This window comes from Chamaea fasciata, unplaced genomic scaffold, assembly GCF_029207755.1.
Source record: "Chamaea fasciata isolate MVZ Bird 193981 ecotype frontalis unplaced genomic scaffold, bChaFas1.0.hap1 SCAF_7, whole genome shotgun sequence".
NCBI lineage: Eukaryota > Metazoa > Chordata > Aves > Passeriformes > Sylviidae > Chamaea > Chamaea fasciata.
In genome coordinates, this window is record NW_027094092.1 from 38,611,004 (window position 1) to 38,629,576 (window position 18,573).

Sequence of the window (18,573 nt, forward strand, 5' to 3'; positions counted from 1 at the left end):
TTCAGGTATGAAGGGTTTTCAGCAGTCTAAAACAGATTAAACCTTTCCATTCTCTCCTATAAGAAGATGGGGGTGGTACCAAGCAGAGTCCAAAAAACCTTTAGAATTTCAAAGCTGCAGAAAAGCTACATAAACAGTCATACAATACACTGGGACAGCAGACTTCTCCACTTCTGCTACGACATCTCTCGCTATCAGAGGAGAAGGCTGAAAACAAAGGGCATACAGAGTCACTGGCATGGAAAGAAAGTGGTCAAATGTGTGTTGGTGATAGGAATGCATAGAAGCTGATCTAAAGGTACCAGGGAATTAGAGGGAATGGAAGACCAGCTCACATGTAGTGTCACAGCCACAGAGGTCTCAATCACAGGAGAATTTTTCATGTGCACATTATATTGAAGCATTACATAAGACACAGCAACATTATCCGCATGTAACTCTTCTCTTTCATGTAAAATCTAATATGACAAACAGCACTTAGACCTCAGAAGAGACACTAAGAAACACTTAAAAACACAGTACGTAGTTGAAATATTAACAGGATTTACATGTACAGACTGAAAGATCAGGATATTGTGTTAAAATCCCCTACGCTGCAGGCTGACTTAAATATTTCAGTTTCACTGGGATTTAGGTAAAAAACCTGAAGAAATTGACCACCAACGCTTTCATTGCTAAACAGACGTGTACGATTTTGACATTTGTAGTTTGCAGTACAAATAGACCACAAATAAATGAGTAACGTCGACATTCCTAAAAGTATTTTTTAAACCCCATCTAAACGCATTTCCACTGTAGCCCTGCATTGGTTTCACTGTAACTCAGCGACGAAGAGTGCCACGGGGAAGGCGTTTGAGCGGGGCAACTATGTTTTCTGTCCCGTATCCAGGCGCTGGAGGCGGATCCCCGCCGTGGAGCGCGGATGCAGCCCTGCGGGGCGGCAGCCTCCCCGGCTCTGCGGCAGAGCCGCGCTCGGGGACACCGGCAGCGCTGCCGTTGAAGGGGCCCGCCCGCCACTCTTATCGCCCGAGGGGTTGCAGGGCGTGTGTGGCGCAGATACACCGCGGGGCCAGGGAGCGCCCCTTCGCTCCCTTGCGCCACCGGCGGGCCGAGCACCGGTACAAGCCGCCCCGGGACCCCCGGGCTCGGGTCGCCTCCGGGGCCCACTCGCGCCGCCCGGCGGGGAGGAGCCGCCGCTGGGCCGGCTCGATCCCCGCCGCCCGAGCAGCGCGGAGAGAGGGAGGCGGCGCGGCCGCCTGCGCCTCAAGCTGGCGGAGCGCCGGCGGGGGCCGGGCAGACCCTTCCCGCCCACGAGGAACGCGCCCACTCACCCGCCGAGCCTCCGGCGACGACTTGTTGAGAGGCCTCCTGCAGAAAGCCCCGGGGTTGCCGAGCCATCCTTGCCCGTGCCGCGGCGGCGACGAGAGGCAGCTGGCGCCTGGAGAGCGGCTGCCGAGCCGGGGCCGAGTCCGCTCTGGGCGGGTGGGGAAGGGCCGGCGGGGCCGCGGTTATCTGTGGGCGGGAGGGGCGGCCGCGAACGCCGGGGGCGCCGGGCTGCGCGGCCCCGCGGTGGCCTTTGGCAGCCGGCCCCGGCCAGAGGGCGGCCCCGGGCAGGGCACGGGCTCGCAGCGACGGGTGATCCCTTCCAGTCGGGAAAACGGCAGCCTCTCTCTCTTAGGACAGAGCCGGGACGGCCGGCGCTGCGATCGCCCACGCTGGGGCGGGGAGCGAGGCTGCGGCACTGTCAGCCACAGTCGGCGGGGGACGGCAGCCGCTCGCCTGCTCAGACTCGGGCCCTACACTCCTGTCTCGGGGCTGGTGCCATACAGCGCACATCCTGCTCTCCCACCGCTGCTGGGACCCAGCTAACACACGCAAATCCTCTGCTGCTCAGTTTCTAGGAGGGGTCGGTGGTGCCGCTGGGCTCACAGGCTTTTTGAAGCCTACTGTCCTTTTAAAACCTTTAGTCTAAAGGTTGGTTCCATCTCTTCGATGTTCAAAGGACACGGGTATTTTGTCACCTGGAGTGTAACTATTACATGTGTTACACGGGCCTGTTGGCCTATCTTAGTAAACCCGGTGACAGGGCACGGGCTGGAAGTGCTGGGACATAGCGCCGTTGCCGACAGCTTCCAGCACTGCTTTCGGCAAGGCCAATCTCCGCTTTTCCCGAAGATGCCCGAGTACAACGTGGGGGACAGCATGGGCTCATCCCAGAGGCAGCACCATTGAAGTGCGAGACAATTCATAGGGGTGTTCTGATACATTAGTTTGCTGAGTGCCTGCAAGTGCTTAGTGATAGGTTAGCCACAAATGTTGCTAAATGACGAGAGGTTCCAACCTTGAAAGGAAATGTAGCCTCTTGTAATGTAGAACAAAGATTAGAGAAAAACAAAGGGTCGATTTCTACTGAAAAGGATGGGAACGTAGGAAATATACAGAGAAGTGTTAATAAAGTGTTAAAAGACCAAGACCCTAAGTGGCAAAACGAATAATAGTCAGGTATAGCATTCAGTTATATCACTTGAATGCATCAGCAAATAAACAATAACATGAATTTTTGGTCTATGTAGCGGCTGAGTGTGGATTGCTGTGGGAATACAGAATAACTCCCTTAAATTAACAGGCCTTGAACGTGCTCACCTTTGAATAATTAAAATCTCAACTTCAATGTTTCATTAGCATTTGCCTTAGTTGGCTTGGCTCCTTGAGACTGCTGCTCAGTAAATACTCCTGGATGATTAAGTCTCCAGTGTTCCCTATCATCAAAAAGCAGATGCTGAAGCATCACTACTTGTTTTGTTCCACAGATGTAGGTCTCCGTGTGCAACATTCCCTTGGGTACAACTAGAAAATCTAGTATTAAGGTGGACTTTGTAACAGTATTTCAACAGCAAAGAGAATTTGGAGTTGATCAGAGGGTGCACAAACTGGTCAGATCAATTTGTTTTCTGCAGAAGGTGTCCCTGTATCAAAGAGAAGGTCAACATGAAGAAACTGAAAAATAGTGGTCAGAGTGCATGTAAGTTACATAGATGTTCACACAGTAGCATAACACCTGCTCCTTAAAAACACCAAACAACCTCTGCTGTTGTTAGGAAACTATTAAGGTTGTTTCACAGCATTTAAATTCCGAATATACGCCGCCTTATTCAACTGCTCAACTGGAAGTCTCTTTGCGTATGCCACATCTCCCTTATTTTCCATCCACCACTCCCTCCTCCTCCCCCACGAAGGGCAACCTTCCCACTGTGCACGCTTCCTAAACCACTTCTAGGCTTAATCCTATTACCAAATGGCCTCTTCCCAAACCAGTATATGATCGCCACTCCATTCTTTTCCTCGATATCCCTGGCAGGGTCTGTCTCTCCATTTGTGGTTACTGCGTCCCTTAGCAGGGAATTCCGTCCATCCTGGGCAGCACCCCAGAGCTAACACCCGAAGAAGGAAACCACCACCGGCCGTGCGGGGCCAGGACGGGAAGGAGAGACCCCCCCAAAGCAGCGCCGCCCCCCGCCCGGCCCCCGCCGAGCCGCCTCTCCCGTCCGCAGGGCGGTGCCACCCCCGTGCCCCGGTCCCGCCGCCTCGCCCCGCCCCCGGGCCGCGGCCCCGCCGCTGCGCGCTCCCGAGGGCGGCGGGCGCGCGCGCCCCTCCCCCCGTCCGCCCGCGGCTTTGTTGCGGAGGCGGCGGCGGGGCCGGAGCGCGCAGGTAACGGGGCGGCGGGGCCGGGTCGGGGCCGCCCCGCGGCGCTCGGGTTGGAACTCGCCCCATCCTCTGCGGCGGGGCTCGGCGGCCCGTCCCGCCGAGGCGGCGTTAGGTCGGGCCGCTCTGCGCCCAGCGCCTCCCCGCGGGCAAGCGGCCCTTCCCGGCCTCCTCCGCCCCCCGGGGCCGAGCCGCCGCCGGGCCCTTGCGCCGCTGCCCGGCTACATGCGCCGCGGCAGCCCCTTAGCTGGGCTGATGTTACCTCCCCGTGGCCGCCGGGCGAGCCGACTTGCCCGACTTTCCGCCCGCTCCGCGGCTGGAGATAGGGGGAAGCAAGTTTCCCGTGCGGGGATGCGCGGTTTGGAGTCCCAGAGACTGTCGGATCAGCGGGGAGGGAAGGGACGAAGGGGCTGCCGCCTCCCGGGAGCGCGGCAGCGCTGAGAAGGGGCCCGGGACAGTCCGAGATGAAACCTGCCCCGAACAAGTGCAGGAGGTCGGTGCTGGATCTTTAGTGTCAGATGAGAACAAACTGTGGAAGATACTCAGCATTGTAGCAATACATTAAAAAACAAACAAACAAACAAACCCTATCACTACAAGAACTTGCCAAAATAAAGTTTGTACTTTTTTTTTAATATTTATGACTTAAAGCTTCTTAGGAAATCCCAATGAGCTGTATACCTCAGCCCCTGTTGTGATTCATGCTAATCAGATTTCTTCATAATGATGAGGTGAGGGTATGTTTCTCTTGAGGAAAAAGGCTATGGTTTTTCCGTGTGAACAGTTTGGGAGAAAAACATTCAATAAATGTACCCAAAGGACTATTTTACCTGAGACAACACACCCTCCGATGTTTGTCCATGGAAAAACTACAGCTGGGTCTAGGTACAGCTTCAGGAGCTTGAGGTGATTTGAGCTGGGTTGCTGTAGGAGTTTGGGAATTCAGAGTGCCCTGCAGCACCATAGTGGCTTTTGAATATTCCAGCAAGTTCTAACTACAGTTAGAACAGTCTTAAATTGAAGTGCTTTAGCTGTGGAAGAAAAATCGGTAAACCACAGCAATGTGCTTTCTGGCTCAGAAGATCTCAGAGCTGCAAATCTTGGAGGTTCTAGGATCTGTGGGTTTTAGGGAAGTGCAGTGATTTGCTTGCCTTGTTCTTGTACCTGTCCTTGAGCATCCATCCATGCTTGACGAGTTCTGCTCTGGGAATGTACAACTCTGGTTTAACTTGAAACCCCTTGTTTTAGATCATCTGTTTATTTAAATATGTTATGGCACTAACTTATAAATCTTGTGAGGTTTAATAAGAGTTAAAACCGTCATGCGAGTTAAACATGCTGCTTATGTGGTAGTTCTGTTTTGGTTTATTTTGCTGTTTAGTCCCCAGAATGTTGTCATTCATGACAAGGTTCTTCAGCTGTGTGAGACAGACCTATGTACATACACCAATGAGGTGCCATCAATTTGATGGTTATGAGCTCTTCTTCTCTGTCACTAGTGAAGGGATTAGCACCAATTTCAGGATCTTGAAAGTGATAAACTTGTCTTGCTTGTCCAACTAAGAAGAAGATACTCCAGTTCTGGTTGCAGTACGAAAAGTGAAGTGAGGGACTGGGAGGTGAAATTACGTATAGGATTTAGGAAGGTAGGGACAGTTGCTGCTACTAGTTTCTGTAGGTATTACAAGCTTTCTTGCAATTATACTGCAAGTTCCTTAGAGGATGGTTCCCATTGCAGTTTGTAATGGGGACTACTGCCCAATAGTAGTGGGTAACAAATTAAATCTTAAAAGTCTCTTCTGCAGTTTTCACATGATAACTAATTAGATTTCTTGCCTTTTTGTTTGTTTGCTTGCTTTGTTTCTGGATTTACTTAATTTCTCTTTTAGTTATTAGTTTGACTGTTTTGGAAAAGATGATGTTACTTTATTTCACATTCTATCTCCCTGTTTGTTAGTAGTCATTCTAGATGCTGCTAAATTAGAAATGTATTATAATGGTGTTAAACTCTTTCCTTGACTAGTAAGAAGCAAAGCAAGGTTTTGTTTCAGGCTTAGTATTTCTCTTGCAGCAAGACAAATCCAACATATTGTGTTACTGGCAGGAATAGTATGGTGCTGGTGCCACATGACCCACATGTAGCTTTTTTGCAGTTCGTGGGGGTTTTAGTTTCTGAGAGTGCCTAGATTAGTAAAAAAGTAAGAGAATTTTCAGATCTTGCTAGAAGGAGTTAGGAGAGAAAAAAAATTGCGTTTGATAATTCTCTGTGTAAAGAATCAACAAATTATTCGTTAGAATTTAAAGCAAGAAGATATATGTGAGCTGAGGGTGAAGGGGAAGAACATCCTGCCTATAGATTACAGTTTTGTGTAAAATTAATTGAGAACTTGAGAGGTATCGTAATGGATCTTTATGCAGACTTTTTAGTCTGCCAGACATAGGGCAGAACAGATGCTGCATGTTGATGGCAGTGAAATGCCATACTGCTATGGTTTTAAGCTGTGAATTGGTGATCTGACTTGATGCTCACTTTAGCTCAGAGGCTTCTTCTCACTTTTAAGTCTGTTATCCTGTGTGGGCAATTGATGTTTCGAAAGTTATCTTTGAAACAAACAAACGACCCTTCTGGGCTGCGACTATTGACAGATTTAACTACAAGCTAATATTGCAACTGACAGATATTCCTGTAAGTATGATTGTTGCCTTTTTCCTTTCCCTTTGAAAGGAAAAAGGAAGGAGTAAGAGAAACAGTATTGGACCTTTATTTGCAGAACAGATACAGCTATGGAAAGAACCAGTATGAATGCTCAGTTGTTAAGATGATTCTCTGCTGCTTTCAGCCACCAGTTTTTTAAGTGACGGGATGTTTGTCATGCTCCTTGCTAGTTTTGTGAGGAAGCTCCCTGCTTGTTTCGTAACAGCAGGCTTCTGTATTCCATGATGATTCTTGATGTGGACCTTTGTCTTTTAGGGACAGGTTAAAATGCAAACTGACAGTTTCTGTGGAGTAGTGGCCTTTGGTATAGTAAAGAATATTATATATTAGAATTTTGAAAATAGTTTATATGTGTATTGGCTTTATGTGGCAAGGTTCTTTAGCAGGGAGCTACAGAAGGTCTTCTGTGAGAAGATGCTAGGAGTTTCCCTCATGTCTGGCAGAGCCAATGCCAGCCAGGTTCAAGATGGATCCACTGCTGGCCAAGGCCAACCCTGTCAGCATCAGTGGCAGCACCTCTGGGATAACAGTTAAAAAGGAGGGGGGGGGGGGGGGGGGAGGGAGAGGGGGAGGTTGGGAATTCTCACTTGCAGCTGGACAGAGGAATTAGAATGCGTGAGAGGAAAAACTCTGTGGACACCAAGGTCAGTGACAAAGCAGAGGGAGGAGGTGCGCCAGCCATCAGAACTGAGATTCCCCTGCAGCCTCTGGTGCAGACCATGATGAGTCAACGGTGCTCTTGCAGCCCATGGACATCCACAGTGGGATAGAGATCCACCTGCAGCCCACAGAGGGCCCCGCACTGGAGCAGATGTCGGTGCCCAAAGAAGGCTGTGACCCTATGGGAGACTTGTGCAGTACCGGGCTCCTGGGCAGGCCTGTGATAGAGCAGGTTTGCTGGTGTGAGGGGAGCCATGGGAGACCCACGCTGGAGGAGCTTGTTCATGAAAGATGGAACCACATGGAAGGGACTCACACTGGAGCAGTTTGTGAATAATTAGTCCATGGGAAGCAATCATGTTGAAGTTTATGCAGGACTTTATGCTGTGGGAGGGACCCCACGCTGAAGCAGGGGTAGAGTGTGAGGAATTCTCTCCCCGTGGAGGAAGAAGCAGCAGAGACAATGACAAACTGACTGTAAACCCTGTTTCTGTCCCTCTGCCCTGCGATGGGGAGGAGGTAGAGAAAACTGGGAGTAAAGTTAAGCCCAAGAAGGAGCGAGAGAAAATTTTTTTAAAGTTTAGTATTTTCCTGAGTCAAGTCTGTTTTGCCGATGATGGTGATTGGTGGGTGAACCTTTGTTACATTTTTCTTTTCCCTGTACAGCTGAGAAGGGAGTGATAGAGCAGCTTTGGTGGGCACTTGGATTCCAGTCAGTCAGCCCACCACAACATGATATATTGCTGGGATTGATCTTTGGTTTTCCTAGTATTAATGAATCAAATCATGTTTTGTGAAATGTCCACGTGTAGGTCGCAGTTCGCTAAAATAAATTAAATTTCTTGAAACTCTTTGTATGATGTGTGAAACAGGCACTAAGTACAATTTACATGATCATGTAAATTGAATGCCAGTGGACTCCTATCATAGTGCAGTATGTGTTGCTTAAGGGTTTACTCTATTTTATTGAACATCTAAACATGAAAACAGCTTATTGTATTTACTGTGCACCATTACACTTGGCTGAGTCTTGCCAAAGGCATTGTAATAGTTATTTCCTGCTTTTCAGAGGAATTAAAACTCAGTAGTTCATTTAATTATTCTGAAAGCATTTTTTGTTTTGTAACTCAAAGTTCTGGTACTGCATTTTGGCCACCAGAGTATGTGTACAGCATATTTTCTTCCTTTTTTTATTAGTTTTTGTTTTGTTTACCTGGGCTTTTCTCTAACAGGCATGTAGAATGAGTTTATTGTGTCAGATGGCTGATGGGTGGCTGTTTGTACCTGCATTGTGACTTGGCTGTGCTACATAAGCACCAGATGACTTGCAGGAAGGCTCCTGTGGGTTCTGCAGTAGGAAAGGGGTTGAAGGGCTGAGCAGAGCCCATGAGTGGTTTACAGGCTTTGCCATTATAGTTGCTGAAATATATTCAGGAAATTTACATTGAAAAAAGGCATATAATCCTGTTGTTGACTTCATGTGTAGTTAAAATTATCATCAATATGTTTATTTTATTTTTAGCAGGGGCTAAAATACGCGAGACCAGTTCACAGTATCTGTTATGTAATAGAAAGTCAAGACAGTGGCCGTGGTATCATTTTGTTCAGTATCTCTTGCTAGAGTAGCAAACCCAGGAACAGATCCAGCTTCCCTTTAAGTGAATGGCAAAACTTCCATCGGTCACAAAAGCACGGGATTACACTGTGGGTTTGGAAGAAATAATTGGTAATGAGTTCAGCTCCTGGAGGGCATTAATTTTTGCACCATGAAATCCGTAATAAATTGAGTTAAGGAGATCCACATAACACGCTGGTAGACAAATGTTATCCTTTCTGTCCTTTTATGTAAATCTGTTGAAGACAGAATTTGATCTTTAAGTTATATGTTCATTTAAATAGTAATGTTCTGACTAGCTATGCACTAATTTAAATGTTAAGTGTGAAATAAATTAGAAAAATCTAATCTGGTGCAGTAATGCAGTATTAGAACAAAGAAGGATTAAAATGCGTGGTTATTGATTAGGTCTTTGGAAGAGGGTGTTAGGTCTCTAGGGAGAGTGTGGCAGTTACCATCAGGATTTGTGGAATGAGAGCAGGGTTATATCTGAATCGAAACTATTCTGAAAATGCTGTATGATATTCCAGTGTGAGAGAATTCAACATGGGGTCAAAACCTGCTGTACTTGAAGCAAACAGACTGCATTTTAAATTTATGGTAGTAATTTATTTAAGCCAATTCACAGGTTCACTTGTACTTCAGCTTATAAATAAAAATGTCCAATTGTAAAGGAAGTATTTAGTGCTGAAGAATTACTTCATGGGTGGGCATGTGTATAGTTGTCCTTGATGGGACTAGAACTTGAAAATGTTCTTAGTTGCCTATTTAACTAAAGAGTGATTCTAAGCTTAGACTGGCTTGGTGAAAAGGGCATAGGACTTTCCGAGGCATGGCAGTTGAGGTGTATAGAAATGAAAAGTATTAAAAAATTTCTTTTTGTGGAATGTTTACACAATTAAAAATACTTTTTTTGTTGTTTCAGTTTTTAGTGCATAAAGTTAAATATGTTTAAAACTTTGTAATAGTCTTTTTCAAGATGTTATTGACTTGTTTCCTTTGGGATTAATCAACTCTGCTTTAGCTTTCTTTCATTGCACTGTTTCCAAATGTATATGTTTGACCCCCGCTCTCCTTGTTAATTCTGATGTTTCAACAGGTGAGAAAGTAGAACCATTCTTCTTACTTGCCTATTGTATTTGATAGGAAAGAAAATATCAGTTTGTATTATGTTTGCCATGTTTCTGTTGTTTTTTTCCTATGTATTACAGATTGAACTTCATTTTAGATATTGTCTGTCAAAAAGATAAACCTAGTTACCAAGAAGAATAGTATCTCAGCTTGCAGCTGAGTGCAGTTAAGACATCTGAGAACACTGACTGAGCATAATTAGAAAAGCTAAGACATTCCGGTGGTGTCTTCAAAGCTTTTGAAAGAAGTGATGCAAAAATGAGTGTTTTCTTTTTTTAAGCATTTATTTCTCTCAGTAATGGTATGATACATAGTTATATAGTTCTTTTTGAAAGTTAGTGCTGTTTGAGACAGATTATATGGCAAAATGTGAAGATACATTTTAATGTATCTTCATTTAATGTCTAATGCGGTGTTGTGTCAGATATTATAATTTATGCTTCTTGTAGCTGCCTAAATTGTCCCATCCTATAATATCATTAGTGGTATTGATATAATAAAACCATTAGTATCCATAGAATAATTTAATAAAGGTATTGGCATTACTCTTAGAAAGTCACAACTTATTTTCCTTAAATAGTCTTCTTAAGTTACAGTTTCTGTGATCTGCAGTTGGACTTGCTTTTAGATGCTGCTTCTCAATGTTTTCTTGTGTACCATATTCAAGTAAATAAAATTTCAGGTTCTACAGGAATTTTCAGCATTAAGTGATTAGGGGGTGAGAAAGCGTTAGATTGGCTATGTAAATTTTTAGATACAAGCATGAGAAACAAAGCCGTATTTTTCGGCACGTATTTCTATAGTGTGCTTCTTGTGTGTGCACAGACACAGGCAGTTTTTCCATTTGCTATTATGGCAGAGTATTAGGATGTGGTTTTCCTTGTCTGTGATTTGACATAAGTGCTGTGTGATCAGTTTGCTGCTTGGTACCTTCCTTGTAATGAGGAAATTGGCACTGAGAAACAAACACCCACCACAATTTTAAGGTTTATCGAAATTTTTGTAGCCCTTCTTGTAGAGCTACAGAATTTTTTTCTTATTTTTAGTTTCATTTTTACAAATACTACTAGATGAGTGATACAGGAACTGTAGTAGACATTCAGTTGCTTACTGTAATCAAAGCAGGCCAATCATATACTTGGATACCAATTTAAAACTGTTTTCACAGGCACTAGTTCACTTTTTTTTTTTTTCTTCTCCTAGTTGATACCAGGAGATTGCTGGCTGTAAACAGATTAAAATGAAATAAAAGAAATAAAAATTAGTCTTGAAGTAGTTAAATATCTCCATTCCCATGATCTGTATCTGAAGAAAAACAAACAGTATTTAATGCGTCTGTGTTCTTGGATCTCTTTGTAATGGTATTTATTTTCATTAAACCGCAGGAATCTTGAAGTTTAACTTTTCCCTTTGCACCTGAATGTATGATGAAAAAGGATGTAGTTCCACGCCTATATCCTTCTCAAGTGTAGCCTGCATTGATGTCATTGTTCCTTAAAGAGACATCAGCAAACCCAAAGTTCTGCCCAGTTTTATTTTAAAGTGCATTTTGATTAAAATTTAAATTTAGCAAATGGAAAAGCCACTTTCAAGCTTTAAAATTTGTTTTTCCTTCAAGTTAAAATTAAAAACAAAACAAAACAAAACAACAACAAAACAAACAAACAAACAAAAAAACCCAAACAAAAACAAAACCAAGAGAGACAGTATTCTGTTCTCATTTTGTGGTGCTGTGTGAAGTTCATTGTCGGAGATTTTCTTTTCCATTAGTCTCTTCAATTGTAATTTATGCGGAACAAGCTATGTTGGGAAAACTGAGCCACAGGAGGAGCTATGTGAATTCCCTGATGCCACTTTTCACCAGTTCTCCTTGCCTTATAGGATAACACATAGAGCCTCAATTTTACTGCTCTGTGCTCCATTCCTGCCTTCTTTCTGTGACCATCTGTTGGTTATTTTCAGGTGTTCCTGACTAAATTAGTTGCATCTTTTCCTATGTTTAGGTACTGTGTGAGAGATGTGGGTATTTCAAGGATTCCCTTACCCTGTCCTGAGCCTCGCTCAGCTGCCTTCAACATGGTGTTGAGTGTGAGGCAGGATGTTTAAAGAAAAGAGATGAGGAGGAGTGGTGGAACTCACTGTGCATTTCCTGCACTGTGTCTTTTCTTGCACCAGGTCCTAAGTTAAGTGCTGATCTTGCTAGACGTGCCTTGGAGAACAGAATTGGGCTGACTGCTCAGCCAGCTGTTGGCCCTTGGCAAGCTCAGGCACCTGCTGAGGTGCTGCACAGAAGGCATAGCACTGCTTCTCCTTCTTTCTGCTCTTCTGCAGCCAGAGCTCAGTAACCTCTGCTGAAAGGCACAAAGGGCCCCAGGGAGGGAAATATACTGCTCTTTTTCACTCCCAGACATGAATTGAAGGCATGATGGGGTTATTAAGGCAAGGTTTAAATGGCTCAGTTTGAGAAATGCTGCACGTGACAGCAGTAGTCAAATAAAGTTTAAAGTTAGATATAATGTAGCTGCAGTTCCCCCTGTGCAGAAATACCCTTGAGTATGGACAGCAGTTGCCTTCTGAAACTTTGTTTTTGCATGTTTGAGGAGTTTCCTTTTTTAATGATCAGGATAACCTCTGGTGCTTTAAATTGTGATGTAGTTTTCAGTAGTTTTTGAGAGTTATCTGTGTTTGCTTATTTGTTTGCATTAAGAAGGAACAATAAAGCTTCGCATATGGTGCCTGTAGTCATATGCTGTATCTTGTAGGAAAATGGTGCTTCTTTGTAACAGTTTTTGAGACATATTTTCCAAATATTAAAGGATAACAAATGATTTCATACATGTACAATAATTTCAACCTAGCATGGGAGTGAATGTAGTCTGTCGATTGTTTTCTTCCGAAACAGTAGTAATTTCTGAATAGTCTAACAATATGTCTCCTGAATATCTCATTAGCAAACAGAGATGTGAAAAGCTGTTGAGGTTTTGATTTATTTTCTCCCCACCAGCTCTTCCCATAGGTTTGTAGGATTGCACACCGGCAGATGGAGCCCTGTGCCAGCAGCCAGCTTTGAGCAGGCTCGTGAGCAAACCTGCAGCCTCTCTAACCTGAATGCCAGGCGGGAGTGGCTTCTTGAGCATGTATCTGTGATATGTTTTGTTCATGTAAATGAATGTGGGTTTAAAATTAAAAGTCTACTATTAGCCGTGCAAGTCAAGGCAGTGACTGTGTGCTGAGATGCTTAGGGACAGCTTTGTGGTGTTCATGACGGGCAGGTGGTTGGGTGAAATACCCTGATCTATTCCAGAGTGCTGCAAGGACCACAGCCCATGTGGCTTGCCACCTTTTTTCGGGTAACTTCTGAGCCAACTGCATGTCCTCAGGCTAATCTTGGTTGGAACCATCAAAAACAGGGCCTATGGGAAGCTCTTAAGAAACTTACAAAGCAGATTAAAACACAAGTTTTGGGATTTAGTTTTGTATTTTTCTTTTTCGTATATGCTCACTGCTGATTTTTTTTTAACCCAGATTTTTAAGTATAGGAAATTGTTGAATAGAGCAGTTCAGAAATTCCAAATTAGCGGTAGCTAACCTTTCATATTGCCTGTTTTGCACACTATGTGTCCACGCCCACAGCCCAGAGCTTTGTTACGTGGCTCAGCTAAATGATACAGTGAACTGGGTTTGTTGACATTTGTGTTGGCCACCTGTAGAACTGTGAAAAATGTCCAAGTTTTTTGTAACTTTCTTTAGAAATTAGTTTACCTGATGCAGTTTCGTATATAACCAAGTTACTCTGGTGTGAGAACAGTTCTTAAGCAGTAAGACGCTAATTTTATTTGAAAATTTGAAATGCAGTTCTTAATTTTGAAGGAAGAAAGGAGGAAAATATTTGAGAGAAAATGCGTAGTAAGGTTTTGTTCTTGTTGCGGGGGGCTTTACTGTGTCTGTTCCAATAAGTCTGTGCTTGGAATATATGAGAGATTAGTAGTATTCTGTGATTGTAACAGGTACACCATTTCTATAACATATGCCCCACATTTTTTATTTGAAATTCCAAGTGTCTTAATGTTTACATTTCAAAACAATGGGAAGGGTGTGGGTCCCTGGTGTTTTTGCTCTGACTAATATTTCTGCACAGTAACACTCCTGTACTGTACCTTATATCTCAAAAGAAAAATTAAGTCATTCTCAAAGCCTGAAGATTTGTCTGATGACTATATGAATACTGGGCTAAGTTGCAATCTGAAATAATCTTTGGAAATGTGTTTCTACCTGCTGTTCATTATGTGTGTTAAACTGGCATTCAGATGTTAGGGAATGCACTTAGAAGTGAGATTGTGAAAGAATTTTTCAAAAATAAATTATTCAGTTAGAATTCTACTGGAATTGTGTCTTTTTTTCCTTTATTTGTTTTAATGGTTAGTAGTAACTTTTGCTTATAGTTTGCAAAAATGAAATTATGGAATTTCTTTCACATGGCACATAGTCGGTTGGGGCTTTGAGCAACCTGAACTAATGGAAGGTTTCCCTGGCCATGGCAGGGGGTTGGAATAGGTGATCTTCAAGATCCCTTCCAACCCAGACTACACTGTGGTTCTTGGTAGCAAACTATTACAGCACTCCAGTCATTCAAACCCAATTATTTGCTGCAGTCTGGAGAGGACGCTCTAGACAGTATTCAAATTTGGTTTTGTTTCAGTGCATTTTTAAAAAACAGACACAAATCACATCTATAAACATCCTTGTGCTTTGAAGGGAAAAAATAAACAAACAGATGTGGGGTTGACCCTAGCCAGCAGCTAAACACCTGCACAGCTGCTCTCCTGCTGCTCCCCCCCGCCCCCCCCGCAGGCTGAGGAGGAAAATAAGGACAGGAGAAGAAAACTTGTGATCCAGGACAACAACAGTTTAATAAGCAAAGGAAAAGGAAGGAAGAGCAAACCATACAAGCAAAACTAAAACCAACAAAAATTTATGCAGACGGAGTCATTCGCCATCTCTCACCTGCAGCGCACTGTGGTCCAGCCAGTCTCAGAGAACAGCTGCTTTGGAAGGAAAACTGCACACCCCCTTCTTTGCTTTGCCCAATTTCCATTGCTAAGCATGACATTATATGGTGTGGGATATCCTTTTGGATCATTTGAGTCAGTGCTGTCCCCTCACAACTTCTTGCCCATGTCCAAGCTACTCTCTGGAGGGACAGAGTTGGTGGGAAACAAAAGCCTTGATGCTGTGGAAGCAGTGTACACAATATTCAGAATACTGATATGTTATCAGCGGTGTTTTAGCTATAACCCCAAAACACCAAAGTACCATGTGCACAGTTACTAAGGAAGTTAATAACATCCAAATCAGAGTCAGTACAAGTAGTAATGTATCTTTTCAGTAGTAAAAATGCTCTTTTCTAGAATGTGTTATGAAAAGAATTTGTAAATTTGTAACAGCGTTGATAATAGACAGATGGATATGCAGCTTAAATTTGTGAGGTGGGAATTTCTAAATTTATATAAATACAATTTACTTAAGTCTCAATTTTTAAAATAATAATTTAGAAGAAATTTTACTTCTCTGCAACAGTGACTTCTCACATATGAATGAAGTTGCAACATATATATTTGGCATTAGTGATGTCTTAATCCACCATTGTTTTGTTCAAGAATGATCATGCCCTTTTGGTTTGAACCATTGTGTTTTTGTGTTGTTTGACTTGATTTAGTTAGTACCAGAGGCAGTGATATTAGCACAAATAGAAAGCTGTAGCAGAATATAAGTATTTGACTTGAATGTTTATGAAAATAAGCTTAACCTGCCTCTCAAGGGCATGGTTACAAAGTTTAGCTCATGTTCTTGTGAAGGGGATGTTTTCTTTGGAGAGGAGGGAATTTTTTTCAGAAGTTTGACAGTAAAGCTTTATGTGAAATACAGGGTAGAGCTGAAAAGACAAAATGTTCAGAAAATTACATTCCAATGAATGTAATTTGCCCTTAGAAGCAAAAGAAGAGCTTAATAATCTCGGATGATGCATGAAATGAGTGGTAAAGTCAACAGAGTGGATATACTGGTCATTGAAAGGTGAGGGAAATAAGACAAGCTTTCATTAAACTTGGCCTTTAAATGTTAAAAAAAAAAATACAGAAACACCAAGTCTTGCACCTGCCAGTGCATGGAGAACATCATGAAAAGATGACTGATAACCAGTGTTTTTCTGTGCTTGATGCATCAGTTGAATTTGGCAGTTGCTCTGAAGAAAGTGAGGACCACCTCTGTGTGTTCAGCATTCCTTATGTATCAGCACCTGAGTCCTTTGAGAGATTTTGTATAGTGCCTGAAGCATTCAGCAGGGAAGTACAGCACATGTTGAATAGCAAAGGTTGTAGTGAGGACTGATGTTTTGACCCAGGGAAGATGATAGAAATGTAGAGCTAGCAATTGTGAAACACTTTGGGAAGTATCAGAGCTTCCAGGCTCTTGTTCTCTTACAATCCAAAAGATCACAGGTGGTAACTGAAACGGATTAATTTGTGATTCTGATATAAGCATAAGTAATACATTTTTCTGCTGACTGTATAGAGTACCTCAAAGACCTACTGGTAGTTGCCTCTAGCATGACATTTTATCCCTGTCACAGTGGTTTTTATTAGCAGGTTACATTGTGTCGGGAAGGAGATTATGGTAACTGAGGCATATAAAAGACTCGTGCAAAACACAGAACAAAACATTACCTTGTGCAGAGGCTTGTGATCTTCTGTATTGATGAGCTTTGACAACTTTGAAAACAACTTTGAAAAACATCTCTTGGTCTTCTGAGGTCTCAGTGGTTTCTGAGTGCAAATGGAGGATGAAGGGACACGTAACTGCAGACTTACAAGCAAAACTATTTTGACTGAGGTCCTTGGACTTTTTTTATGATTTAAATTTGTATCTTGGCAGCAGGAGTGGGCAAAGCTTTAACATTCTGAGTTTAGCTATTTATTTATTTATTTGTAACCTCACTAACTGTAATGGCAAAGCATCTTTCAAAATCTTAACTCTAGTCTGTTAGTAAAATACATGTGGTGTTATACTTGCAATCTGGCTCATGCCTAGAAGTAGTTTTTCTGCTGGGCTAATTACCAGCAATTGTGATGCTCTTGTATAGCAGTAAAGGTAAATTAGTCTAATACTGACACTTATGAGCTAAACGGTATGGACTATTTCATATGGACTTAAAAATGTGTTATATGAAATTGTAAGTTGAAAATCAATTAATCAACTAAGAGGAAAAATCACCTGATAGCTAATGTATTTTAAATTATGTGCACTTCTGACACTTAGCCTTTTCTGAAAGTAAAATGACATTGGTGGTGGTTTCATTCTTATTCCCCTTTGGAGGTGGATTGTATTCCCCTTTGGAGCTGAGGGGTTGTGCTGACTTCCCTGCTCAGCTTTGCAAATACAGTGTAGTTCAAACTGTTGATACTGTGCTTTATCCAGCAATGAGCAGTTTTGCCCATTCCCTGTATCTAAGGTACAGATTCCAGGTGGATGTCACAGAATCCTTTTTTCCATATTTTGTGTTTGTAGGACAGATTTGAGTCATTATCTCTAGGATAAGGAAATGGTAAAACACCTTAGTAGTTCCTACAGGGAACTACTACAAGAATATCCTTCCTCTACTATGTAGAGGAAGGATATTCTTGTTTCAGGTTAGATCTTGCCAAAGTTTTCGTTGCTTATATGGTTTTTAAAATAGCGTAAACTACATTCCAAGGATTTTTATCTATTTTACATTATTTATATGTGTGGCTATGTATATAATTAAGGTAATGATTTAAATATTTTTAAGGATTTGGCCAAATTAAAATAAAAGTTGTTTTTTTTTTAATATATCCCCAGCTATGTGTTGTAATATGATTTGACTGTAGGTTTTTTGATAATTTTTTTCTTAATTTTCAAAAGCTGTTAAGGAATGTCTGTAGCTATTTTTGTATAAAATATGCTTTGATAACAGATAAACAATTTGATATTTCTATATGTGAAAGCCTGTGTATAAATAGTGTTTAGATAAAATGCTTTAATCTCTTATTATGCATATATTAGAAATTTATATTTAACTCAGGAAGTTAATTTTTTGTTTTATACTTTTGTGACTAGTTGTAAATTAATCACATAAATACAGTGTCAGCATGAATTAATTATGCAGTAAAGCAACTGGCTATTCCATTATTTCATTGAAATGCCAAGAGTTTGAGGAGATCTTTTGTCTTTACAGATTAGCCAGAATTTATTGGGCAAAGTCTTAGTATGTTTAAGGTAATGGGAAAAATTCTGCTTTCAGTACATCCTACAGAGATCCTGTTTAAAACAGATGACAGTCTGTCACGTTCAGTAGCACATCAGTCATCAGATTTATTCTAATTCCTTAAGCTGAACATTTCATTCAAGCCTGTAGATCGTCTTGTCAAGCTACCAAAAGCCTCATAGCTTTTCTGTCAAGCATAGAATTGCACCAACAGTTCACAAATAAATGCTAAGCTGCAAAAATACTGTTTATTTTCTTTAACCTTTTATTCAGTTAACTACACTGTTTTTTCGTGTTATTTTCTCCACATGTGTTCATCACAAGGTATTCTAGGGACTGCTTCCTTAACATGCCTGATCCTGACCACAGCCACTTCAGACCAAGGACCACTCATTTTGGGGCATGTTGTTTTTACTTGTAGCAGTCTAGACCACCATAGTTATCACATTCCTCCTCTAATCACAAAGG

The 18,573-nt window shown here is 42.5% G+C and overlaps 2 protein-coding genes across 4 annotated transcripts in view; one reads left to right on the forward strand and one right to left on the reverse strand.

Moving 5' to 3' along the window:
• Nucleotides 1–1,647, reverse strand: part of SLC25A21 (solute carrier family 25 member 21) — a 235,563-nt gene extending 233,916 nt beyond the window's left edge. The window contains exon 1 of the mRNA XM_066188453.1: nucleotides 1,332–1,647. Within this exon, the coding sequence (XP_066044550.1) occupies nucleotides 1,332–1,398 (67 nt within the window). The 5' untranslated portion in view covers nucleotides 1,399–1,647. The remainder of the gene's footprint in view (nucleotides 1–1,331) is intronic.
• A 2,027-nt stretch (nucleotides 1,648–3,674) lies between these two features.
• MIPOL1 (mirror-image polydactyly 1) overlaps nucleotides 3,675–18,573 on the forward strand; it is a 183,186-nt gene continuing 168,287 nt past the window's right edge. For 2 of the 3 annotated variants that reach the window (XM_066188454.1, XM_066188456.1), the window contains exon 1: nucleotides 3,675–3,708. The gene's annotated coding sequence lies outside the window, so the exon portion shown is untranslated. The remainder of the gene's footprint in view (nucleotides 3,709–18,573) is intronic. The other variant, XM_066188455.1, reaches the window with a different exon arrangement.